The 25,961-nt window shown below is 47.6% G+C and overlaps 3 protein-coding genes and 1 long non-coding RNA gene across 11 annotated transcripts in view; 2 read left to right on the forward strand and 2 right to left on the reverse strand.

Moving 5' to 3' along the window:
- The window catches only part of depdc5 (DEP domain containing 5, GATOR1 subcomplex subunit), a 26,438-nt gene extending 21,448 nt beyond the window's left edge, over positions 1-4,990 (reverse strand). For all 4 annotated transcript variants that reach the window (XM_060058781.1, XM_060058783.1, XM_060058782.1 and 1 more), the window contains exons 1-7: positions 4,609-4,990; positions 2,833-2,920; positions 2,052-2,098; positions 1,727-1,812; positions 1,491-1,574; positions 1,267-1,316; positions 416-485 (exon numbers count right to left, since the gene is read on the reverse strand). In XM_060058781.1, coding sequence (XP_059914764.1) covers positions 416-485; positions 1,267-1,316; positions 1,491-1,574; positions 1,727-1,812; positions 2,052-2,098; positions 2,833-2,920; positions 4,609-4,666 — 483 coding nt within the window. In that variant the 5' untranslated portion in view covers positions 4,667-4,990. The remainder of the gene's footprint in view (positions 1-415; positions 486-1,266; positions 1,317-1,490; positions 1,575-1,726; positions 1,813-2,051; positions 2,099-2,832; positions 2,921-4,608) is intronic.
- Positions 4,991-5,664: 674 nt separating this feature from the next.
- On the reverse strand, positions 5,665-10,534 carry rab36 (RAB36, member RAS oncogene family). 4 transcript variants are annotated; one of them, XM_060058795.1, is made up of 11 exons: positions 10,415-10,534; positions 10,126-10,161; positions 9,535-9,626; positions 9,052-9,126; positions 8,575-8,676; positions 8,016-8,080; positions 7,764-7,815; positions 7,494-7,575; positions 7,165-7,255; positions 6,978-7,091; positions 5,665-6,061 (listed from the first exon to the last, which is right to left on the reverse strand). In XM_060058795.1, exons 2-11 carry the CDS (start codon positions 10,153-10,155, stop codon positions 6,012-6,014), a joined length of 753 nt encoding a protein of 250 aa, XP_059914778.1. In that variant the 5' UTR covers positions 10,156-10,161; positions 10,415-10,534; the 3' UTR covers positions 5,665-6,011. The 4 variants fall into 4 exon arrangements, with proteins under 4 accessions (XP_059914778.1, XP_059914776.1, XP_059914779.1 ...); XM_060058793.1 differs by having other exon boundaries at positions 10,090-10,161; XM_060058796.1 differs by having other exon boundaries at positions 10,126-10,250; positions 10,415-10,513.
- Positions 10,535-11,570: 1,036 nt separating this feature from the next.
- On the forward strand, positions 11,571-24,984 carry LOC132462971 (polypyrimidine tract-binding protein 2-like). Of its 2 annotated transcripts, XM_060058785.1 has the most exons (18): positions 11,571-11,692; positions 12,423-12,444; positions 12,932-12,989; positions 13,101-13,264; positions 13,826-13,897; positions 13,987-14,058; positions 14,195-14,353; positions 15,206-15,316; positions 15,417-15,588; positions 15,877-15,954; positions 16,289-16,401; positions 19,512-19,545; positions 20,886-20,978; positions 21,181-21,297; positions 21,868-21,967; positions 23,596-23,673; positions 23,847-24,004; positions 24,036-24,113. In XM_060058785.1, exons 1-17 carry the CDS (start codon positions 11,685-11,687, stop codon positions 23,974-23,976), a joined length of 1,581 nt encoding a protein of 526 aa, XP_059914768.1. In that variant the 5' UTR covers positions 11,571-11,684; the 3' UTR covers positions 23,977-24,004; positions 24,036-24,113. The 2 variants fall into 2 exon arrangements, with proteins under 2 accessions (XP_059914768.1, XP_059914767.1); XM_060058784.1 differs by having other exon boundaries at positions 23,847-24,984.
- Positions 16,408-18,358, forward strand: LOC132462978 (uncharacterized). Its single transcript, XR_009526948.1, has 3 exons — positions 16,408-16,683; positions 16,722-16,776; positions 16,838-18,358. It is a non-coding gene; the product is annotated as an uncharacterized LOC132462978 (long non-coding RNA).
- Positions 24,985-25,961: the final 977 nt, after the last annotated feature.

Raw genomic sequence — 25,961 nt, forward strand, 5'->3', positions numbered from 1 at the left:
TGTCTTGCTGACCTGAAGACACAGCGTCCTGCTGTCCTGAGGACACTGTGTCCTCAGGACAGCAGGACGCTGTGTCTTCAGGACAGGGTATCCTGCTGTCCTGAGGACACCGCTTCTGCTGTCCTGAGGACACTGTGTCTTGCTGTCCTGAGGACACAGTGTCCTGCTGTCCTGGGGACACTGTGTCCTGCTGTCCTGGGGACACTGTGTCCTGCTGTCCTGAGGACACTGTGTCCTGAGGACAGTGTCTTGCTGTCCTGAGGACAGAGCGTCCTGCTGTCCTGAGGACACTGTGTCCTGAGGACAGTGTCTTGCTGTCCTGAGGACAGAGCGTCCTGCTGTCCTGAGGACACTGTGTCCTGAGGACAGTGTCTTGCTGTACTGAGGACAGAGCGTCCTGCTGTCCTGTCCTCACCCTGGTGTTTTCACTGATGTAGCCACAGGACACCTTCTCTCCTCGCACCCACAGCTCACTGGCTTGGGCCCTGGAAGCACACAGGAGGCATACACAGGAGTACAACATACTATAGTGTACATCACATACTGTACAGCATAAATCACATACTATACAGTGTACATCACATACTATACAGTGTTCATCACATACTATACAGCATAAATCACATACTATATAGTGTTCATCACATACTGTACACAGTAGTATGTCATACAGTTATATGGTATACATCAAATACTATACATTGTAGATTGCATACTATACACAGAAGTACGTCATAATTCATTAATATACAATGTAGTATGTAATAAAGTACTATATATATCACATACTATACACTGTAGTATGTAATATACACAAAGTACTATGTTCTATATATCTGTTATATGAACAGGATATTGCAGTTCATATACATTATGGATAAATAATATGGTAAACATATATTAAATTAAGCTTCATGTAGAAGACCTTGAGACAAGAACCTTTACCCGATTCATGTAGAAGAGCTAAGACTAGAACCTTTACCTGATTCATGTAGAAGAGCTAAGACTAGAACCTTTACCTGATTCATGTAGAAGAGCTAAGACTAGAACCTTTACCTGATTCATGTAGAAGAGCTAAGACACCTTTACCTGATTCATGTAGAAGAGCTAAGACTAGAACCTTTACCTGATTCATGTAGAAGAGCTAAGACTAGAACCTTTACCTGATTCATGTAGAAGAGCTAAGACACCTTTACCCGATTCATGTAGAAGAGCTAAGACACCTTTACCTGATTCATGTAGAAGACCCAGGAGTAGAACCTTTACCTGATTCCTGCAAACTCCACCTTCTGGGTGACGTAGGCACAGGTGCTGACCTGCAGAACCAGGGGTGGAGGAGTTCCGTCATTAGGAGGCCAGCATGGTTGAGGAGCAGGAGGCGGTGAGTATCAAGGAGGAGGAGGACGTGGTGGTGGGTATAAAGACGGAGGAGGAGGAGAATGAGGAGTATAAAGATGGAGGAGGAGCAGGAGGAGGAGGAGCAGACTGACCAGACTCTTCTTCAGCCTCCACATGTCTCCTCGGCCGATGTACTGGTCTTTGAAGGTGAGCTCCACCAGGTCCAGAGTGGCCTCCTGCAGAACACATCCACAACCTCAGAACCACCCCCTTCAGACTGCTCCCCTCAGAACCGCCTCTTCAGGCTGCTCCCCTCAGAATCCCCCCCCCCCACCCTTCAGACTGCTCCCCTCAGAACCCCCCCTTTAGGCTGTCCCCCAGCTCTTACCTTGGGGTCCACGATGTTGACGATCACATCCTGGTACGCCCGTAGTTTGAAGGCCTGGGCCACTGTCTGGTCTACACTGATGGTCTCTGCACATAGAACCAAACACGTAAGAATACATAAAGATATATACTCATACATAAACACCTTCATGGATAAATAAATCCCTTTAGCAGCAACTACACACACGAAAAAATACATCCATCAGTAAAAAATGTATTAATAAAGAATGCAAAAATCCTAACAAATTTGAATAGATCCAACTAATCCATGCGTTGGATGGCAGTGTAGGGCTGATCCATCATCAGTGTCTGGATGAACGCCTCACCTTTCTGAAGGTCTTCTTTCAGGCTCTTCACCTGCAGCAGGAGAGGACTGGAACACCAGATCACACACACGCAGCCACGCACGCACACACCAACACACCCACGCACGCACGCACACACCAACACACCCACGCACGCACGCACAGACACACACACCCACGCACCGAAACAAACATCCATGCAACGACACACACACCATCACACACACCCACGTAGCCATGCACGCACACACCAACACACACACCCACGCACAAATACATGCACACACACACCCACGCACCGAAACAAACATCCATACAACGACACACACACCACCACGTAGCCACGCACGCACGCACCAACACACGTACCCACACACACACGTTAGTCCCAAGGTTTAAGATAGTGTCCAGTAATCCTCTTTAGTATAAGGTACTAACCTGTATTCTTGTTAAGTGTAAGGTATTTGCCAGTAATGTTGTTAAGTGTAAGGTGTTACCATTAATCTTGTTAATTGTGAGGTAGAAGTATATTGTTGTGTAAAATATGTACCAGTATATTGTTATATTGTTAACTGTAAGGTACCAGTATCTTGTTAAGTGTAAGGTACCAGTATCTTGTTAAGTGTAAGATATGTACCTGTCATCTTGTTAAGTGTAAGGTATTAACCTGTCATCTTGTTAAGTGTAAGCTACTAGTATCTTGTTAAGTGTAAGGTACCAGTATCTTGTTAAGTGTAAGTTATTAACCTGTCATCTTGTTATGCGTAAGGAACCAGTATCTTGTTAAGTGTAAGGTATGTACCTGTATTCATCGGTGGGATGGGCGATCTCAATGATGTCCCCCAGACTGACTTGAGGGAAAACCTTTGGGTTGACCACCAACTCATCATCTGTTAAACAGCAATGAACATAACGCAACTAGTGACGGTGCCATCCATTTGTATGGTACGCCCACCCATACGAGACGTAATGTGCAAAATATCCCAGCTTTCTTGCAGCATTTTCATGGAGGCACGCCCCCTGTTGGTCGTAGTACCTTCCCACACCTAGTTCTGAGAGTAGACCAAGTTCAGTGAAGCTTACCCTACAACTCGATAACAAAAATGGCGCGTAAAGAGAATTATTTTCTTTGTATTTGTACCACATTGGTCATTTTGATGTAGATTTGAAATGCTCTTACACACTTGATTACATTGCTACTTTATTCCGGTCACCAATTTATGCATTGCACGGCCTTGCTATGCATGCAATACAATGTAAAGTTGTGCTGTTTGTTTTCGAGCTGGTTTGCTAAAGAGGCTAATGTAACTAACAATATCAATGATTAGACAATGAAAAAACGGGAACGCTATAAGTGCTGCAATACAGGAAATTACGTCACGTTCTTGCAGGGGTGTCAAACTCATTTTAGCTCAGGGGCCACATGGAGGAAAATCTATTCCCAAGTGGGCCGGACCGGTAAAAATATGGCATAATTATGTAAAATTAAACATGCTGTGAGCACACCAAACACAGGTTTCCCATTTACTTCCGTGAATAAAAAGGACGATGACCATTTTTCTTGTAAAACTCTGCACTGTGTCCACTTTTTCGTCTTTTTGACAGAGACATTTTGGGGCAATGAGAGTGCCAAAGCGCATAATGTTGGAAGTATAAGGCAGAACGACAAGGTAGCTCCGGGCTAGCTGCACTACCTGTTTATACTTGCTCCCTGCTCAGCCCCGGTATAAAGTTTGCTTGCTTAACATAATTGCTATTGCGACTTCTAGTGGACACATTAAGAACAGCAGTTTCTTTCATTGAAAAAATGGCAGATTATTTTACGTTACATTCCAAAGCGACTTCCAGTTACACACAATTGTCCAGTAGTTCAATGTACAACAAATTAATCAGTGCCAGTCAATGCAATTCATGTAATGCTAGGAAGGATTTTTATAAAAAAAATTATAATTTTCTTTTTTTTTTTACAATACTGTACTTCACAAAATCATCTTGCGGGCCGGATTAAACCCGTTCGCGGGCCTGATCCGGCCCGCGGGCCGTACGTTTGACACCCCTGCTAGCAGCTAGAGCATACAAACGGATAGCACCAGTAAATGCAGCTGTTGACTGTAGAGGTGTCCGTTTACTACAGCATTGCTTCTAGTGGTATTAATACTAGTATAGTACTATTAGTATAGTATTACTGTACTACTAATAGTAACTAGTATGACTAATACTATTAGTGTCACTACTAGCAATAACACTACTAGTATCACTACTACTAGTGTCATGGTGCGATCCATTTGTATGGTACGCCCACCCGTAAGAGTCGTAAGGTGAAAATCTCCCAGCTGTCTTGCGGCATTTCATAGAGGCACGTCGTACGGGTGGGCGTACCATACAAATGGATCCCAACATAAGTACTAGTACTAATAACTAATACTAGTACCACTACAAGTAGTATCACTACTAGTAGTATCAAAACTATCATTATTATAACTAGTATTACTACTAGTAGTAACACTACTAGCATTGTTACTAGTAGCATCACTACTTCTACTACTGGTATCAGTACTAGTATAACTAGTCCTCTCACCGCTGCCGCCGAAGCCCTTCTTGTGGACCACCAGTTTGTAGGATCTGTTGGTCTTCATGTTGTTCTACTAGTATCAGTACTAGTATCTGTACTAGTATCTGTACTAGTATCTGGATCAGTTGGTCTTCATGGTGTAAGAATGAGGTTTAACAGAATCTCTTGATATCAACATGGACTTTATTCTAACTCAACGAGTTACCTTCATGTTAGCCTAGCATGGGCCTACCAGGGATATAGCGGTTCTTTATGTGAAACCAGTTTGTCTTTCTGTTAACCAGTCCCTGTCTGGTTAATACTAGAGAAACGGTTCGTTACGGTTTGCATCTACTAACGTCAGAAGACGCTCGTGAGACTTCACCCCTCCACCAAAACACGGAAGTACTGACCTCTCGAGCACTTTGATTGGATCCCAAGGATTCAGTAAAGCGATTTGATTGGTCGACTGAGGCCACTTAAACCAATCGCAGCCAGCCTGCACATAGACCCGTTAGCTAAACGTTAGTCATTTCCGAAAGTATTCTTTATATTATTACGTTTAATAAAGAGAATACACGATGTTGAAAAGGTTAGATGACTTGAATAATTTACAATGTATATTTTATTACCCACAATACACATTTATTATAACCAAACATACACGTTAAAGGCACCCAGTGCAACTTTCGAGGCTTAAAAATAAGCATTCAATTTCTAGTCTTTTTTACACGTAGTAAGTTTCAATAACTCCATACCATTACATACCGACATTTAAGCAGCAAAGATGAGACGTCGTTGTGTGGTGAGAACTGATACAAAATCGATAACAACAACAATGCCACCATTTTCTTTATTTTTTGTAACCTACAATAAATAAAGCAGGCTTCCAGTCAATGGAAAAATGGCTTCTCCCCACCGGCGATTGTTGTTGTTTACGATTTTCTATCAGTTCTCACCACACAACGACGTCTCATCTTTGCTCCTTGAATGTCGATATGTAATGGTATGGAGTTATTGAAACTTACTACGTGTAAAAAAGACTAGAAATTGAATGTTTATTTTTCATTGAATGTTTACATAAAGTTGCACTGGGTGCCTTTAATGCACTAGAATATATTTCATTGTTAAAAAAAATGACTTAAAATGACCTCGTACTGATAGTACTCAATACGAGGTAAGGACAGTTGGATAAACACTAGGTTGTGGAGGATGTTTTGAGTCTTTAGTTCTGGACGACTCCAGGGGGATTTCAGAATGAGACACAATACTGAACACCATGAAGATGGTGATGAGGGTTAGCGTAAGGGAGCCAGCAGCACCCGGAGGAGAAGGCAGCTGGGAGGAGGTATTAAGGCACTACAGGAGGAGGAGGAGGAGGCGGTGATCTCCTGGACAGAATTCCAGCTGTCTCTCCGTCCGTCTGGCTGTCAGCAGCAGGTTGACTTCGTCTCTTTGGGTCTCTCTGCTCGATCCGATCCTGGAACCAGATGGTCAAACTTACACTGTTAGCCAGAGCGAGGCTAACCTACTGACCCTGTTAGCCAGAGCGAGGCTAACCTACTGATGCTGTTAGCCAGAGCGAGGCTAACCTACTGATGCTGTTAGCCAGAGGGAGGCTAACCTACTGACCCTGTTAGCCAGAGCGAGGCTAACCTACTGACCCTGTTAGCCAGAGCGAGGCTAACCTACTGATACTGTTAGATAGAGGGAGGCTAACCTACTGATGCTGTTAGCCAGAGGGAGGCTAACCTACTGACCCTGTTAGCCAGAGCGAGGCTAACCTACTGATGCTGTTAGCCAGAGGGAGGCTAACCTACTGACCCTGTTAGCCAGAGCGAGGCTAACCTACTGATGCTGTTAGCCAGAGGGAGGCTAACCTACTGACCCTGTTAGCCAGAGTGAGGCTAACCTACTGACCCTGTTAGCCAGAGGGAGGCTAACCTACTGACCCTGTTAGCCAGAGCGAGGCTAACCTACTGATGCTGTTAGCCAGAGCCAGGCTAACCTACTGATGATGTTGGCCAGAGAGAGGCTAACCAACTGATGCTGTTAGCCAGAGCAATGCTAACCTACTGATGCTGTTAGCCAGAGCGAGGCTAACCTACTGATGCTGTTAGCCAGAGCGAGACTAACTTACTGATGCTGTTAGCCAGAGGGATGCTAACCTACTGACCCTGTTAGCCAGAGCAAGGCTAACCAACTGATGCTGTTAGCTAGAGCAAGGCTAACTTACGGATGCTGTTAGCTAGAGCGAGGCTAACCTACTGATGCTGTTAGCCAGAGCGAGGCTAACCTACTGATGCTGTTAGCTAGAGCGAGGCTAACCTACTGATGCTGTTAGCTAGAGCGAGGCTAACCTACTGATGCTGTTAGCTAGAGCGAGGCCAACTTACGGATGCTGTTAGCTAGAGCGATGCTAGTGGCCGCGCCGCTTTCTGTGTCTCTCAGGACGATGTCTTCCAAGGCCACCGCCGCCACTCTGAAGAAGAACTCTGGAACATTCTCCCCTGACGCATTACAAAATGAAAGGTTATGAAACACTTCAGAATAAAGCCCTGTTTCCTAGTGTAGAGCAGGTACCTGATTTGGCAGAAACAGCCCAGAACTCTCCTTGCATCTCGGCGGCCATCTTGGTGGCGTCTTGCTCCGTCCTCTGCCTCTCCTCCACAGACTGCCGCGTAAAACAGAGGAACCTCAACAACGCACCCACCAGGTTCAAGTGGAGGTGGGAGGTGGTTCAGGTGGGGATGGGTGGGGGGTGCAGGTGGGGGTGGGTGGGTGTTGCAGGTGGAGGTGGGGGGTGGTGCAGGTTGGGGTGGGGAGGGTGCAGTTGGGGGTGGTGGTGGTGCAGGTGGGGTGGTGGGGGGTGCAGGTGGAGGTGGGGCTGGGGTGCAGGTGTGTGTACTGACCAGCAGGTCGCTCTTGGTGCCGACCAGGAAGACCAGGTTTCCCCCGGACTCGTTCTCCGTCATCGCCTCACTCAGCCACTGGCTGGGGATCACAGGGCTGTAGTACTACACAGTACTGTAGTACTACTGAGTACTACAGTACTGTGTAGTACTGTTGTAATACATAGTACTGCAGTACTACACAGCACACAGTACTACACAATACTGCAGTACTACACATCAGGTAGTGCTACCCTATAGGACCTTCAGTACTGCAGTACTGCGACCTACCGAGTGTTCTCCAGGCTCCTGATGTCCGTCATGTCGAACACCGTGATGATCACTGGAGGACAGACATGGTCAGGGTCAGGGGTCAGGGCTTCAGTCAGAACAACAAAGACTAGGTCATGGTCAGGCTTTTAGGGGTCAGGGGTCAGGGCTTCAGTCAGAACAACACAGACTAGGTCAGGGTCAGGCCTTTAGGGGTCAGGGCTTCAGGGGTCAGGGCTTCAGGTAGAAACACAGTATTATGGGATGTCCTACCTTGGGCTCCTCTGTAGTACGCTGAGGCGATGCACTTGAACTTCTCCTGCCCGGCCGTGTCCCATCTGTGGGTGGAGGACCACGTCAGCAGCGCCCAGACCAGCTTCTCATCTACATCACCCAGAGCAGTTCCTCATCTTACACCACCCAGAACAGGTCCACATCTTACACCACCCAGAGCAGTTCCTCATCTCACACCACCCAGAACAGGTCCACATCTTACACCACCCAGGGCAGCTCCTCATCTTACACCACCCAGGGCAGCTCCTCATCTTACACCACCCAGAACAGGTCCACATCTTACACCACCCAGAGCAGCTCCTCATCTTACACCACCCAGACCAGCTACACCACCCAGCTCCTCATCCTACAACCTGCGTGCTGTGTTTGAAGGAGCCCAGAAAGGCCTCCTAGGATGAGTGTAACATGGACCTGTTCCTCCAGCTAGGTGGAGTGTAACAAGGTGAAGTGTAACATTGACCTGTGACACTCAGGCTAGGTGGAGTGTAACAAGTTTGAGTGTAACATGGACCTGTTCCTCCCCCTGGTTCCTGCTTACATCTGGAGGGAGAACGGCGTCCCGGCCACCTCGAAACGCTCAATCTCAAAGTCCACGCCGATGGTGGCCTTGTAGTCCCGATGGAACACATCCTTACAGAACCTGGAGGAACCATAGTCTTCATCATACATTATATATAGAACTAGAACCTGGAGGAACCATAGTCTTCATCATACATCATATATAGAACTAGAACCTGGAGGTACCACAGTCTTCATCATACATCATATAGAACTAGAACCTGGGGGAACCACAGTCTTCATCATATATCCTATATAGAACTAGAACCTGGAGGAACCACAGCCATCACCATATATAGACCTAGAATCTGGAGGAACCATAGCCATCACCATATATTATAGAACTAGAACCTGGGGGAATCACATTCTTCATCATATATCATCTAACTAGTACTGAACACCTGTAAATAAGACATGCCTAGTATCATATATAGAACTGTACATACTGAACACCTACCTGTTAATAAGACATGTTTTTCCCACGTTAACATCTCCAACCACTACTGCTTTCGACATTTTCTGTCGGTCCCACCTACCAAAACAACAGGTCTTAGTCATGATTCCATGTCTACATTGGACCAATCGTTAAGGACCTGTGGGACCTTTTCTATTTTTTGTTATCTGGAATCAAATTCAATCTGTAGCAATCAGATAGGTAACCATCATGCTGGCTCTTTATAATGCAAAAGATTTTCTTTAATAGAAATAGCTAATATAGCTAATATAAAGGCTCGTACCTAGGCTACTAAAATATCAACTACAAAGGGCTTCAAATTAATGATTTACACAGCAGAGGGATGGGAGATTAAGTATTTTCTATGGGAGGGCAGCAACCCAAAACTACACCCAGGGGCCAGAGCCACAGGTGTCCAATCAGGGTCTCGTTAAGCATAATGGCATCGAATCAGAAACAGTTTGGGTGTGTCCCCAGAGCACTCACGGCTGGTTCCTGGCCGCCCGGTCCTGGCAGGAGGCTTTGGTCCTGAGGTTCCAGTCCTCCTTCACCTGCAAGCTGGCCTGGGGGGTGTAGGCCTGGACCCACAACAAGAACACATCGCACCGGACCCAGAACCACAAGACCTCACACTGGACCCACAACAAGAGCACATCACACCGGACCCGGAACAAAACCAAATCACACCGGACCCAGAACCACAAGACCTCACACTGGACCCACAACAAGACTACATCACAGTCACACACACACACACACACACACACACACACACACACACACACACACACACACACACACACACACACACACACACACACACACACACACACACACACACACACACACATACACACACACCTGTCTCTACAGTCACACACACAAACACCCCTATCTCTCTACATCAGTCGCTACAAACCAATAAACCCTTCATCAGGCCCTTCACAATAAACCTTTACATTGTTTATGATGTTAAGGTATTTTAAAGGCTGGTACGTGATTGTTGTGCATCGTGTATATCGGGGTATATTTGGGGAGTACCTTGGGGTATTTGGTGATAACTCTGTCTTTACTGACCGGCGGAGGAAAGCCCATCGCGTTGAGCATCAGTACCTTGAGAGAGGAGACACCAGCGTCGCGATCGTTATTCACTTGTCTGTCTCCACAGGGCGTCAACACCGCACTCTCCAATCAGCACAGCGCTGCAGACGAGACCAACATCTCACGCTGATTCAAACATTAATGATTCCATAAGCAGAGAACAGAGTCTATTCCGACACTGGTTGCACATGTACAGCGAGTGAGTGTACGTCTTAATCAGAGTGCAAAATCAGACACAGAAACAGCCCTCTAAGGGAAGACTCACCGGGTGGAGGAGGATGAGGTCCGCGGGCCTTCAGGAGGAGAAGTGTTGTCTTGAGGAGCAGCTGTGATAAACCTGGTCTCCCTGGCAACCACAGATAGGCCCGCGCGTCACGGACTCAAGCCTCGCCCCCTGACTCCTGAGGCCCCGCCCCCTGACTCATGACGATCTGCTGTGATTGACAGCCTTCATAGTAGAGTAACTAATCCCTTTTAGGCCATCACTATGCTTACTTACTTCAGAAGTAGGCTAGGCTTCTATAAAATATATATTTTCAATTGCATAATTGATTTAGAAATAATTTACAGTGAGGAGGACATCTTCATGTTTTTTAGAAGTTGTTTATTAACCTGTTTTTAATTAACTCCGTTGTCAATGAACCTGTAAAGCTGAACCTGAAAGTCTCTCTCTAAATAATCTAAAAAAATTTTTTTATTTAATTCACACTTTCATTACAGACTCACGGTCTCAATTCACTGAACCATTTAGGTCTGTTAAGTCATGGTCTTGCAGCCTTGTAACTACTTCACGTTGCCTTTTTGAGGTTTGAACACAAGTGTGCTGAATCGAGTGTTGTACAAGATGCTCTGAATAGAACCACTCCATCTGTAAACTAAACCTCCGAGAGAGAACGTTTGCTTGTGCACACATCACGTATTACCCATAAATATCATCATCTATTCTGTCATAAAATGGATTACATTCACCTCGATTAGATTCAGACTCTCTCATGTGTCCTAGATGCCCAAGATCATCCCTCCTCACGTGATCTCCTGTCAAACATCACACACAGAGAGGAGGGCCTGCTGGAGCCCACCTGGACCGAAGACCAAGCTAGAGACCCCCCACCCCAGAGCCTCAGGATTACCAGTTCTGCTACCAGTTCTGCTACCAGTACTGATCTCAGTACTGCTCTCAGTACTGGGAGAAGTAGGCTTTGGAAGCATTAACACAGAACTGAGCGAAGGATTATTGTGAGGACTGTTGACAGAAGGCTGATCACAGGCACGTTGATCTCTTGATTCTAATAGAGAAATGGGCATTCTGCTGGTCGACAGTCAGGTGCAATAAAATAAAAACACCCTTAGTAATCTAGACTAGAAGACCACTATACTGGGCTCACCCCTAGGGGCGATTGTAGACAACTGTCCCGGACCTCAACCCTAGGGGGCGATAGTGATCCTATAGACCAGACCTCGTCCTGGTCCAGAGAAGAAGTCCCCCATCTTGCAGTGGTCGGCCGTTTCGTGATCTAAAATACATAATCCTTGCAATGGACGGGTAAATAATAACAAATCGAATAGGATATTAGAGATTACTGTAGTAAGAGTAAAACGGGTTACTGTGCATCGGACTGGTTTAGTTGATATCAGCGGGTTTTATTGATGCTATCTGCTAGCACATATTAACGCTAGCGCAGTTCCTTATCGGAACATATCTGAACATATTTCAACCTATCTGGCTTTGTCTAAAGATAATTAAGCAGCTCTGTCTCGAACAGGAGGTAAGCGTTAGTGATGGGTTGCTGGAGGAGAGGCTGGGCCGGCGGAACGGGGGAGTGACGGCCACAGCAGGGGGCTGAGGGCCGCAGTCCGCTGCTCCTTTGTCTCCATGGAGATGAGCTGTTGTGGCGTACCGGGGTAGTCCAGACCGGTCTGTAGTCCGCTAGACCGGTCTGTTGTCCTCTTGACCGGTCTGTAGTCCTCCAGACCGACATGTAGTCTGGACTGGAACAACTAAATAAATGCAGTTAGTTTATTATTATTGAATAAAACGGAACCAGGAGTAACTAATGCTAGAATTTTTTTCAATTATTTTGTGTTATTATGTGTACTCCAACAATAGATTGAGTACACATAATGTTTTGATGTATAACTGATTTGCGGTACGTTGGACCTCTGGGTTGGCACTACACGTATGATATCCTTCAGATGAAACGTGTTTCAGACTCTAAAGTCCTGCGTTGTAAATATAGTCGAGTTTCTGACCATGTTCCTCTCTCCCTGGACAGAGATGTTGCAGTCGGCGTGAAGGTGAGATAACTAGTAACTTATCAGACTTTTTAACATGAATCATAATAATATTATTATATAAAGTTATTGATGAGCTGTGTGGCTCATGGTCTGATGGGAGGATGTGCTGGGTGGACACAGAGAGGTTGTCATGGTGATGTAGTAGTAATAGTGTGGTAGCAGCAATAACTCAGTAGTTAGCAGCAGCACTAGTTAGAAGCAGCAGTAGTAGTTAGCAGCAGCACTAGTTAGAAGCAGCTCTAGTTAGCAGCGGCAGCAGTAGTTAGCAGCAGCAGTTAAGAGCAGCAGTAGTAGTTAGCAGCAGCAGCAGTAGTTAGCACCAGTAGTTAGCATCAGAAGCAGTTAAGAGCAGCAGCAGTAGTTAGCAGCAGCAGCAGCAGTAGTAGGCAGCAGTAGTAGTTAGCAGTAGTTAGCAGCAGCAGCATTAGTACTCGGCACCATCTGTAGTAGTTAGCACCAGTATAATAATAATCTCTTGTATTTCCAGAGAGGCTCAGATGAGCTCAACATGTACAGCAGCAGCAGCAGCCCCACCTCGATGACAGGTAACCACACAACCACACGCACACACACACACACACACACACACACACACACACACACACTGTGTTTGTGTATATACTCTTATTATGGTCCGTGTGTGTTTGTTTGTGCAGCCAACGGCAGCGACAGTAAGAAGCAACGTCTGGAGGAGTCGCCGCCCTCCCGCGTGCTCCACATCAGGAAGCTGCCCAGCGAGGTGTCGGAGACCGAGGTCATCGCGCTGGGCCTGCCCTTCGGCAAGGTCACCAACATCCTCATGCTCAAGGGGAAGAACCAGGTACACCGGCACCCCCACACCTGGTACACCCCCACACCTGGTACACCCCCACCTGGTACACCCCCACATGGAACAGTGGTACACCCCAAACTGGTACACTCCCACCTTGTACACCTGTACAACCCCACCTTGTACACACCTACCTGGTACACCTCTACATCCCCACCTGGTACACCCCCACCTGGTACACCCCCACCTTGTACACCTGGCACACTCCCACCTGGCACACCCCAAACATAGTACACACCTGGTACACCCCCACCTGGAACACTCCTACCTGGTACACTCCTACCTGGTACACTCCCACCTGGTACACCTGGCACGCTCCCACCTGGTACACCCCCATCTGGTACACTCCCACCTAGTACACCCCCACCTGGTACACCCCCACCTGGTACACCCCCACCTGGTACACTCCCACCTTGTACACGTGGCACACCCCCACATGGTACACACCTGGTACACCCCCACCTGGTACACGCCTCTACATATTCTAAGGTTCTAATGTGATACTGTAGTGATGTGAGCGGTTCTGTATTAACGTGGTGATGTGTGTTTCAGGCCTTCCTGGAGCTGGGCACGGAGGAGGCGGCCATCACCATGGTCAACTACTACGCCGCCGTCACGCCCCAGGTTGGCCACACCCCTGTTGCCATGGATACCTAAGACACAGCCCACCTCACCTGCTTCATACTAGACTAAGTGTTCTCTGTGTTCCTCAGGTCAGAAACACCCCGGTCTTCATCCAGTACTCGAACCACAAGGAACTGAAGACGGACTCTGCGCTGAACCAGGTACCCCCCTTAGAAGTGACTCTGGATTGTGTCTAAGCAGTGTGACTCTGGCCTGTGTCTAAGCGGTGTGACTCTGGTTTTTGTCTAAGCGGTGTGACTAGTTTGTTTCTAAGCGGTGTGACTCTGGTTTGTGCAGCGGGCCCAGGCGGTGCTGCAGGCGGTGTCGGCGGTGCAGGACGGCAGCTCCCCCTCCTCTGACCCCGGGGTGCTGGACCTGGCCCCGCCCCCCAGTCCCGTGCTGCGCATCATCATCGACAACATGTTCTACCCCGTCACCCTGGACGTGCTGCAGCAGGTAGGGACCTTGGGAGGACAACATTTTGTTATGGTGACCAGGGAACCTAGTGTGATGAAAACATGCTGTCATGGCGACCAGTGAACCTGCTGAAGATAACATGTTGTCATGGTAACCAGGAAACCTGGTGATGATACCATTTTGTCAAATAGAGATTCTAATATAAGTAGCATTAGTTATGCCCCTTTTCCACCGGGGGTTAGCTTCGGAGCCAGCACACCTCAGCCCAGTAGTGAGGGTGCGGTTTAGCCCAGCTCAGTTACGGCTCGTATTTCCAACGCCGACAGTACCCTTATGGTAGGGGGGGGTTTAAGCCGTATAGCGATAGCCGCGGCAGTTACGTACGTAAGCATCGTGATCTCATAGCAGCCCGACACAGTGTAGCCCGCTAATAAATCCATGGAAAAAGAATGACGCTCAAAATGGACAAAGAGCAACAATGTAGGGCGGCAAACTTTTGCGTGACATTTTCCCCAATAAACAAAGCTTCCGCCGTTGTCTAGAAATAGCTGGACAACGGCGGGTAATGTGTTAGTTTGTTATTATCCCCCTGTAGCTCGGAAGTGAGGAATCTGTCGACCAATCAACGGACGGCGTGTGTAGCTCAAACTTGTCGGCTCAAACTTTCACCCTGTCTCAGTACCTCAACAAAGAGTACTGCGTGACGAGTACGGCTCAATACGGCTCAGTCCGGATCACGCCCACTTTTGGCGGTGGAAACTAGACCCGTGCCGCACCTTTGCATACTGAGCAATCCGGGGGAAATGCGCCATTAGTTCTAGATCTTTGTCAAGTGTCTCCAAGTTGTCCGGGGTTTGAGAATCTTCAAATTCTGTGGTTTTACCGTTTCAGATCTTCAGTAAGTTTGGGACGGTGATGAAGATCATCACCTTCACCAAGAACAACCAGTTCCAAGCTCTGCTGCAGTTCAGCGACCCCGTCAACGCCCAGCAGGCCAAGCTAGTAGGTTACCATTAGCACCACGCTAGTAGGTTACCATTAGCATCATCCTTATCATTAGCGAGTTGTGTAGTCCAGACGTTAACGTGCCTTCTCCTCCCAGTCTCTGGACGGTCAGAACATCTACAACTCCTGCTGCACCCTGAGGATCGACTTCAGCAAGCTGGTCAGCCTCAACGTCAAGTACAACAACGACAAGAGCCGTGACTACACCCGGCCTGACCTGCCCTCTGGGGACGGGGACGGCGGCCACAAGGACCACTCCTCCCTCCTGGGTGAGTACACCCAACCACAACCCTCTGCTAGCCTCCTCCCTACTGGGTGAGTACACCCAAAAGAAAAAAAAACAGAGTGGGTCTCATGCTGGTTTGCATGGAGTCTGGATTAGCCTTTAGCTTAGCTTCATGAGGGGTTTCAGTGTGTTTCTAAGGTATCCCATTCATCCGGACCGCTTACTTCCCTTTAGATTGAAATAACAGTTTGGCTACCGTTAGCATTGCTACTGTATGTGCGTGTGGAAGCTAGCCTAGTTGCCAGCTGAGCTTTGAGCTGTTGTTTCTCAGGGACGCCGTCCGGAGCGCTCGCGTCCTACTCCAGTGGAGGAGGCTACTCGTCTTCTCTCTCCATGTCGCAGGGCGGAGGTATCCATCCCTTCTTCTGTTTCTTAACCTCATCCTGCCCATCCTGCTTGCTCCAAACACTGTTAGCTGCTAATGCTGTTAGCTGCATGCTTCCAGCTACTTGCTCCCTCTTCCATTCACTGCCATCTTAGCCGGGGTCAGTCTAGATTTTGATATAGTTGGTATCTTAACAACATCCTTGGTAAATCGAGCCAATCACTAGCCCTGTCTGTGTTAGCAGCTAGCCCTGTCTGTGTTGGCAGCTATGCTGGCTAACGCAGTAAGCATGTGTGTGTTTGTGTGTATGTGTGTGTGTAGCCCCCTCCCCTGGCCTCATGTTGTGTTGTTGTTTCAGGAGCCATTAGCCCCCTCAGCGCCGCCGCCGCCGCCGCCGCAGCAGCTGGGCGTGTTGCCCTGTCCGGGTCAGGGGTGTCCGGAGTCCTGCTGGCTTCCAACCTCAACGACGAGGTACACCACGCCCTGTGTGTGTGTGTGTGTGTGTGTGTGTGTGTGTGTGTGTGTGTGTGTGTGTGTGTGTGTGTGTGTGTGTGTGTGTGTGTGTGTGTGTGTGTGTGTGTGTGTGTGTGTGTGTGTGTGTGTGTGTGTGTGTGTGTGTGTGTGATGGCCTCTCTGCCCCTGGTGGTGGTGCTGTCACCTACAGCTGCCCCTCTGCCCCCGGTGGTGGGGCTGTGAACTACATAGACTAGCTAGAGACTGGCCTCCCTCTGATACTCAGCCTAAATATGTGATGTAGATCTGCCTTTGTTTTCTTTGTTCAGAGTGATGAGAACATTATCTGCCTTGCTAGCCGCACCCCCTGGGGTCCTGGCCCAGGCTGACTAGGTCCTCAGGGGTCCTGACCCAGGCTGACTGGACCCCTGGGGTCCTGGCCCAGGCTGTCTAGGTCCTCAGGGGTCCTGACCCAGGCTGACTGGACCCCTGGGGTCCTGGCCCAGGCTGACTAGGTCCTCAGGGGGAGGTTTTATAATATAATGAGCGTATATATATGAATGGAACATTGGAGTGAAGGGGTTAAAGGGGACACTGCAGCATTGGTCTCGGGGAGAGGTTCACTTAACTGACCTTCTAGTACATTTGGTCGCACTCCAATATTTAATTTGTTACTAAGGAGTATTAAAGTTTCAAATGATGTGTTTGGGCCGGCTAGCTACCAGTTAGTCAGAATAAGAGAAACGTATCTGTTCATCCAGTACCTCAACCCTATTGGTGCTCGAAGGGATCTTCCAACGATCTGATTGATCAGCTCCCTTTCCTGACATCCCTAACAATCCCATTGGCTTGGAGGCTGACGCTCCGCTCTTTGCTGCAACCCCCCTCCCAACCAGCTTCTCTCCCTATACTGTCTTGTAGTACTCTTACTGTAGTGGTACTCTACTCTACCCTGCTGTTACTCTACCCTACTTTACTTGTACTATACCCTACTGTACTGGTACTATACTCTACTGTACTGGTACTATACTCTACCCTACTGTACTGGTACTATTCTCTACTGTACTGGTAGTCTACCCTACTGTACTGGTACTATACTCTTCTGTACCGGTACTATACTCTACTCTACTGGTACTATACTCTACCCTACTGTACTGGTACTATACTGTACTGGTACTCTACTGGTACTCTACCCTACTGTACTGGTAATATACTCTACTTGTACTATACTCTACTCTACTGTACTGGTACTATACTCTACTGTACTGGTGCTCTACCCTACTGTACTGGTACTATAATCTACTGTACTGGTACTATTCTCTACCCTACTGTACTATACTCTTCACTACTGTAATGGTACTCTAGCCTACTGTACTGATACTATACTCTACTCTACTGCTCCTGTATTCTGCTCTGCTACTCTAGTCTACTCTTACTGTATGCTATACGTCTGTACTATGACTATATTCTACTCTGCATTCTACTGTACTATGTCTATATTCTACTCTGCATTCTACTGTACTATATATTCTATGCTGTTGACCTTTTGTCTATGCTTCCCCTCATCCAGAAGTGTGTGTTGCGTGTTGTGTGATGTGGGCGTGGCTCTGGGATGTGGGTGTGACTCTGCAGTGTGGGCGTGTCCTGACTAGGGATGGGAACTGATGAGATGTTCTTGATGCCTTTATGAGTTCTGTTCCTCGCTGCGGTCCTCCTCCCCTGAGCCGTTCTGTTGTTTCTGTTCTCTGAGCCTGCTGCAGGAAGCAGGTTAGAGTGAGGGTTAGCTCGCCTTAAATTGAGGAAATTAGAGTTTCTATTGGTTTCACTTGAGGTTTTCCTGGTGGACAAGAGGGATTCAATAAATTCTAGCAGATGAGTAAGTCCCTGGATGTCATGTCAGCAGTCTTCCTGAGGACTCATTTTGTGGCCATTTTTGAAATGTGATAGTTCCTCTTGTATACACAAACTGAAAGTCTGTTTTAATTAGAATTTGTTCAGATTTTAAATTGATATCCGCTGGAGAAACATGACCTGTTGTTTAGGGCAGGGTGCTTTGTGATTGGCCATGGCCACTTGTGCAGATGTATTGACCAATCGCTGGCTCTGTAGAGAGAAGGGCTGGGTCATCACCACGGCAGCACAGACGGACTCATACTGCCGACCAGTCATCACCACGGCAACGCAGACAGACTAACACTGCTGACCATTCATCACCATGGCAACACATACATACTCGTACCGCTGACCGGACATCCCCATGGCAACACACACACTCATACTGCTGACCGGTCATCACCAAGGCAACACACACAGACTCATCCTGCTGACTGGTCATCACCACGGTAACACAGACAAACTCATACCGCTCACCGGTCATCCCCACGGCAACATACACAGACTCATACTGGTGACTGGTTATCACCACGGCAACACACAGACTCGTACCGCTGACCGGTCATCACCACGGCAACACACAGACTGGTACCGGGGTCTTCAGTTCCCCGTGTCACTATGCGGATTCAGGGCGGGAACATCTGATAGGGGCCCTGACGGCTGGGAGCCGTCACGGCTCTGGATCAGACCAGCAGGAACCGCTCCGCCATTCCCATCCCTAGTGCTGGTGTGTGTGTGTGTGTGTGTGTGTGTGTGTGTGTGTGTGTGTGTGTGTGTGTGTGTGTGTGTGTGTGTGTGTGTGTGTGTGTGTGTGTGTGTGTGTGTGTGTGTGTGTGTGTGTGTGTGTGTGTGTGTGTGTGTCCACTGATTATGTTTACTGACCTCTGCTTTGGTTTTGTCCTCTCCTCCTCATCTCCATCCTCAATAACCTCCATCACCCCCACATACTCCTCCTCCTCTAACCACCTCTCTCTGTCTGTGTCTCTCTGTCTCTCTCTCTGTCGCTCTCGCTCTTTCTCCCCATCCCTCCTTCCCTTCCTCCCACTCTGTAATCTTGTCGGTCTACCTTGACTGCTTCGCACCATGCATTCCCTCTCTGCTGCATCCATCGTCATGGAAACCACCTCTCCTCCTCTTCTCCTCCTCTACCTGCGTGGTTGCTGGTGGTGTCTGGGTCTGTCCTCTCTCTCCTCCTCTTCTGTCCTCCTCCTCCGCTCTGCGGTCTCTCTCTAAAGATGGTCACGCCCCAAAGTCTCTTTACCCTCTTCGGTATGTTGCTGCACTCCTACTCTATTACCGTCTCTCTCGCTGTGCCTCTCTCTCTCTCTCTCTCTCTCTCTCTCTCTCTCTCTCTCTCTCTCTCTCTCTCTCTCTCTCTCTCTCTCTCTCTCTCTCTCTCTCTGTATCTGTGTGTCTCTCTCTCGCTGTGCCTCTACCTCTCGTTCTCTCTCTCTAGCTGTGTGTCTCTCTATCGTTCAATGTGCCTCTACCTCTCGCTCTCACCCTCTGTCTCTCTGTATCTGTGTGTCTCTCACTCTATCTCTCTTGCTGTGTCTCTAGCTCAATCTCTCTCTCTAACTGTCTCTCTGTACATCTCTACCTTCCTCTGTCAAGGTCTCTCCCCCTCTCTGTTTAGATATGAATACATATTATTACTCTTATCTGTAATTCTGTTTTATACAACGTCTCTCTCTCTAGTGTTTCCCTTGTTACTCACCCTGGATAGTTTGAGGCTGTGAGATGTAGAGCGGCAGTTAGCTCAATGTACGTGTAACACATAGAGTAGCTAGCTCAACATATACTGGGAGATAGCGGTTCAGGTAGGGGCCTGCTAATAGAGCAGGCAGTACTCATAGAGCAGGCAGTACTCATAGAGCAGGCAGTACTCATAGATCAGACAGTACTCATAGATCAGACAGTACTCATAGATCAGACAGTACTCATAGATCAGACAGTACTCATAGATCAGACAGTACTCATAGAGCAGGCAGGACTAATAGATCAGGCAGCACTGATAGATCAGGCAGTATTGATAGATCAGGCAGCACTGATAGATCAGGCAATATTGATAGATCAGGCAGTATTGATAGATCAGGCAATATTGATAGATCAGGCAGTATTGATAGATCAGGCAGTATTGATAGAGCAGGAAGCACTGATAGAACAGATAGCACTAATGGAGCAGGCAGTACTAACGGAGCAGGCAGTACTAAAGGAGCAGGCAGTACTAACGGGGCAGGCAGTACTAACTGAGCAGGCAGTACTAACTGAGCAGGCAGTACTAACGGAGCAGGCAGTACTAATGGAGCAGGCAGTAAGAATGGAGCAGGCAGTACTAACGGAGCAGGCAGTACTAATGGAGCAGGCAGTAAGAATGAAGCAGGCAGCACTGATAGAGCTCGCAGGTGAACAGAGTGCAGGTAGGCGTGAGGGCGAGTGACATGGGAACTCTCTCTCCATCTCTCTCTCCGTCTCTCCAACACTAACTTTGTCTCAATCCCTCCATCCTTCACACTCTTTCTACGTTGACTCCATCTCTCCTGCTCCTCCTCTCCTCCTCTCCTGCTCTGCCTGTCTGTCTCTCTGCCTGTCTGTCTGTCCGGATGCAGGTGTCTATGGTGACGTGCAGCGCGTGAAGATCCTGTTCAACAAGAAGGACAGCGCTCTGATCCAGCTGTCCGACGGGAACCAGGCCCAGCTGGGTGAGTGCCGGCCGCCCAGCCTAATAGCCATGCCAACACTGGTTATGAATTTGTTGATTTAGTTAGCATCCATTGATGTAAAGCTGGTATTGTTCTCATTCCACAGTCTGGACCTTAATGTGTCTTTTGGATCCTGTTCATCTTTCTCTCTTCTCCTTCTCCCCTCACCCCCCTCCCTCCTCTCTCTCCCCTCCTCCTCCAGCTATGAGCCACCTGAATGGTCAGAAGGTGTTCTCCAAGGTGATGCGCGTCACGCTGTCCAAGCACCAGACGGTGGCGCTGCCGCGGGAGGGCCTGGACGACCAGCTGCTCACCAAAGGTCTGCTGCCTGGGTCGCCACTAGAGGGCCCTGTTCCGCCTCCACAGGGGCCACTGGAGCCGCTAAAGGGGCCACTACAGGGCCCTGTTTCAGCCTCTACAGGGGCCACTAGAGGGCCCTGTTTCAGCCTCTACAGGGGCCACTAGAGGCCCCTGTTCCGCCTCCACAGGGGCCACTGGAGCCTCTAAAGGGGCCACTACAGGGCCCTGTTTCACTGCCTATACAGGAGCCACTAAAGGCCATGTTTCAGCCTCTACAGGGGCCACTAGAGGGCCCTGTTTCACAGCCTCTAAAGGGGCCACTGGAGGGCCCTGTTTCACAGCCTATACAGGAACACCTAAAGGCTATGTTTCAGCCTCTACAGGGGCCACTAGAGGGCCCTGTTTCACAGCCTCTACAGAGGCCACAAGAGGCCCTGTTCTACAGCCTCTACAGGGGCCAGAAGGGGGACCTGTTTATATTGTTCCATGATGAACAGTCAGAACTACGTATGGATCCCTTTTGAGACGGTCGTGTTGAAGGCTGTACAGAAGGAGTGGATCCTCAACATGTGATTGGTTGTTCCTCCAGATTTCTCCGGATCTCCTCTCCACCGCTTCAAGAAGCCAGGATCCAAGAACTTCCAGAACATCTTCCCTCCCTCCTCCACCCTGCACCTCTCCAACATACCGTAAAGCTCCTCATCTGTCTGGCTGTCTGGCTGTCTGTCTGTCTGTCTGTCTGTCTTAGGGATGTGAATTTCTAGCAAAAATACTATTCAATATTCGCTGAGAAGTATTCGATTAATATTAGAAAATCGATCAATCAAGAACCCTGCACGCACCTCGTATACATGCACACACAATGACAAAGGAAGAGGCTTTTATGATTTGTATGAAATCAATCTGTTTATTTCAACAACTGCGCCATCAACATTCAACATAAAAATTATTTCAACGTGGGCTTAGGCAGATAGACCTACATGCGCCGAAAACGGATCGCTATTTATTTTACTGAACACAGCCTGCATGACGGTGAACTAGACACGTCTTTAGCATATGGAAACTATGGCCAAAAAAATAACCTCACACTGTGTTAGGGCTGCTCGATTATGGGAAAAATCATAATCACGATTATTTTGGTCAATATTGATATCACGATTATTCAAACGATTATTTTTGAGTTTGAAAACATGCATTTATTGATACAATCAATTATGACATAGAAACACGTATATTATAAGTATCCAAAATAAAACCTTTTTCGTGTGTAAGTGTACTGTCTGCCACAACATTCTGAATCTAACATTTGATTTTTATAAAACATTTCATGAATACAATATATTAAGACAATCAAATATCACAGAAACACGTATAAGTATCCAAAATTAACTTAACCTATTTAATGTCTAGAGAACAACGGTCCCAGCATTTCTCCATAGCAAAGTTAAAAGTCACAAAGCCATAACAAACACATGGCTAATAAAAATCATATTGTTGTTAAACAGAAATACATATACAAGATGTACTTGGCAGTTCTGCCTTAAAGAACTCTTAGTTAAAGTCTGCTATAGGAGCTTGTTATCGTTCATCAAACTGTAACGTTACTGAAACTTTAGATTCCACGCGGTAGGTCTACTCCAACATGTCTGTCAACAGTCGATGCTGCTGATTGGCGGTTCACTGGCATGTCCCGCCTCCTGCCAACGGCATACTTCCTGATGCAGCACGCCTGTTAGATTGTACTCCCTCTCGCCGCGTTGAATGCTTTCGCATGCGCGTCTCTTTCATAAACTTTCATAAACTCTCTAGGCCTACTTTAAAATGGAAAATGTCAAATTAATCGTTTCAACTCGATTATACGAGTTTGGAGATCGTTTGACCCCAAAATTGATATCGCGATCGAAATTCGATTAATTGCACAGCCCTACACTGTGTGTCTTTTTACAATTTATTTGTTACCAGCATTCGTAATGTTGATCAGAAGAGAAATTGTCTGCCAAAGACGTTGACGTCACATGGCAACCGCGGACGCTGGGGTTGATAAGTTACCAGACTACTTGCGGAGTGGTACGAAAGAAAAGGAAAATCCACTTTCCTTGACAGCGGATATTATATGCTTAGCAAAAAAAAAAAAATTATTCACCAGCGGAAGTTGTGAAGGCCCATGCAAGTGAACGGAGCGTTAAACACAATTGAGAAGAGCCGTGTAATAAATAACGATAGTCACATCCATTATTCGATTTTCTATGTGACTCCGACTATTCGACTATTGTTGCCCAATATATATATGTATATATCTCAATGTCTCTCACCCCAGGGAGGGCGTGTCCGAGGAGGATCTCCGTCTCCTGTTCTCCAATGCTGGAGGAACTGTAAAGGCCTTCAAGTTCTTCCAGTAAGATCCACTTTCTCTATCAGACGACTGTTTATATGTCCGCTGGATCCCAGCAGAATTGTTCTTCTGGGATTCATCCCATAATATTTCCTACTTGACTCTTGAACCATTTGTCAGACGTTTGTCCTGTAGCTCTAGGAGGCCTCAACCCTCCACCCCTCCTCTCTCCCCAGGGACCACAAGATGGCGCTGCTCCAGATGTCTGCGGTGGAAGAGGCCATCCAGGGGCTCATGGACCTCCACAACTACGACATGGGGGCCAACCACCACCTCAAGGTGTCCTTCTCCAAGTCCACCATCTGACCTGGACCCTAGACCACCAGAGAAGACCCTGAACCACCAGAGAAGACCCCAGAGCAGACCCTAGACCCCAGAGCAGACCCCAGAGCAGACCCCAGAGCAGACCCTAGAGCAGACCCCAGAGCAGACCCTAGACCCCAGAGCAGACCCCAGAGCAGACCCTAGAGCAGACCCCAGAGCAGACCCTAGACCCCAGAGCAGACCCCAGAGCAGACCCTAGAGCAGACCCCAGAGCAGACCCTAATCCCCAGAGCAGACCCTAGAGCAGACCCTAGACCCCAGAGCAGACCCCAGAGCAGACCCCAGAGTAGACCCCCAGAACAGACCCTAGAGCAGACCCCAGAGCAGACCCCCAGAACAGACCCTAGACCCCAGAGCAGACCCCAGAGCAGACCCCAGAGCAGACCCCAGAGCAGACCCCAGAACAGACCCCAGAGCAGAGCCTAGACCAGACCCTGGACCCCAGAGCAGAGCCTAGACCCCAGAGCAGACCCCAGAGCAGACTCTGGTCTTTCATTCTGTCTCATGTCCTTCAACCTGTCTCATGTCCTTGTACCTGTCTCATGTCCTGTTGTTTCTATTGTACCGACATCACTGAGTAAAACACTTAAAAACACTTCTCCTCTTACAACTACTACTAGTTTAAAACATTCTTATTAGTTGTAACTAGAAACAAGCCTACAGGCTCCCAGCTGGGACGCTATTGGTTGAATGGTAACATGTTGTCCTGGTCTGGTCGTGTGATTGGCTGGGAGCTGTGTGCCCCAAAGTACATGTGCCTTTTGAGTTTGACCTTTTGTTGGATCTTTGTCCCTCTGGAAGGAGACTGTTACTGACCTTTATTTAAATAAAGTTAGATTAGAATTGTATGTTGCTGTATATTTGTCCTCCTCTTTCTCTTTGTTTTGTTACTCCTGCCTCAGCACCACAACTTTCAGATTAAAAATGTCTTTTTTTATCAACCAGTCCGAGTGTGTGATCTGCTCTTCAATAAACGACCCCTGCTCTGTCTTCTCCCCTGTCTCTCTTTCTAGACTCCATCGCTAAAAGGCTTTAATCCTGCTTCATAGAGAATAATGTTTCCCTCCAAAAAGTAAATTTCTTCATTTAATCTTGCTCAACGGAAACCAAATTATTCACCATCTTCGCAGACATTCATGAGGCTGAGTGAGGTCGAACAGGGTCTTAGTGACCCAAAGAGGGTGGCCAAGCCGGGATTACAGACCTACTATAAGAGCCATATTTATTAAATGTCTAATTTGCCCTATTTGAGTTATTTTTGTGTGTTAAATATGATTATTGAGATTGCATATTAGCATGGACCCATAAGGAGATTCCGTAGTCATGACGTCAAAAGTAGTGACATTTTGCATGGAAAAACCGAAAGAAGCCTACGGAGCAACAGGTTTTTTACCCTTATTTCGATTTCATGCTCTGTGTTGTTTCCTTTTTGCCAAGTTTGATTTAATACCTTGAATATTTTTATTTTGTCTTATTTTATATGTGATTCACCTGTAGGCCTACATGTGTTCGGTTGTGTTGTAGGAGTACTTTTGAGTCGTTAAATTGCGCTCATGAGGTAGCTAGCTACTGTAGCTAGGCCGGAGTCTTACTCAGTACTTTGTTTATTAAACGTGCATGGTCATGGTCTTTCGGGACGTAGTGATGTGGATTAAACTAATTCGATCCTTTGTGGTATGGTGGTCTCGTGCTAGGTATGACTCGGAGAGTGGTAAATGTTCAACAACGTGGTTTATTCTAAGAGAGACACAAGGTAAACGGGCTTGCGTTCTGGAGGTGGTTCATGAAGCATCTCGCGAACACAGGTGGGAGTGGGCGGAACGGTACATAGGCTACGCCTACATGTTCTAATTGACCCAGGTAAACCTTTGGTATGTCTTGGCTTAAACGGAAATGGCAAAGTGGCCATGTTTGTAGTCTTTAACTTATCTATAAAATCATAAAAAAACGTATATGGTGTTATCCAT

This window comes from Gadus macrocephalus, chromosome 8 (genome assembly GCF_031168955.1).
Source record: "Gadus macrocephalus chromosome 8, ASM3116895v1".
In the NCBI taxonomy this organism is placed as follows: Eukaryota; Metazoa; Chordata; class Actinopteri; order Gadiformes; family Gadidae; genus Gadus; species Gadus macrocephalus.

Bases quoted from the DNA above. Each gene is read 5' to 3' on its own strand.
- rab36 (XM_060058793.1), bottom strand. From the start codon at position 10,155: ATGCTCAACGCGATGGGCTTTCCTCCGCCGGTCAGTAAAGACAGAGTT. The intron at 9,127-9,534 runs GTGAGTGCTCTG...TTGTTTTGGTAG, and splicing joins CGGGCGGCCAGGAACCAGCC to GTGGGACCGACAGAAAATGT. The intron at 7,256-7,493 runs GTCAGTACACAC...TTTACGCGGCAG, and splicing joins GCACCAAGAGCGACCTGCTG to TCTGTGGAGGAGAGGCAGAG.
- LOC132462971 (XM_060058784.1), top strand. The intron at 16,402-19,511 runs GTACACCACGCC...CTCTCTCTAAAG, and splicing joins CTTCCAACCTCAACGACGAG to ATGGTCACGCCCCAAAGTCT. The intron at 21,298-21,867 runs GTCTGCTGCCTG...TTGTTCCTCCAG, and splicing joins CGACCAGCTGCTCACCAAAG to ATTTCTCCGGATCTCCTCTC.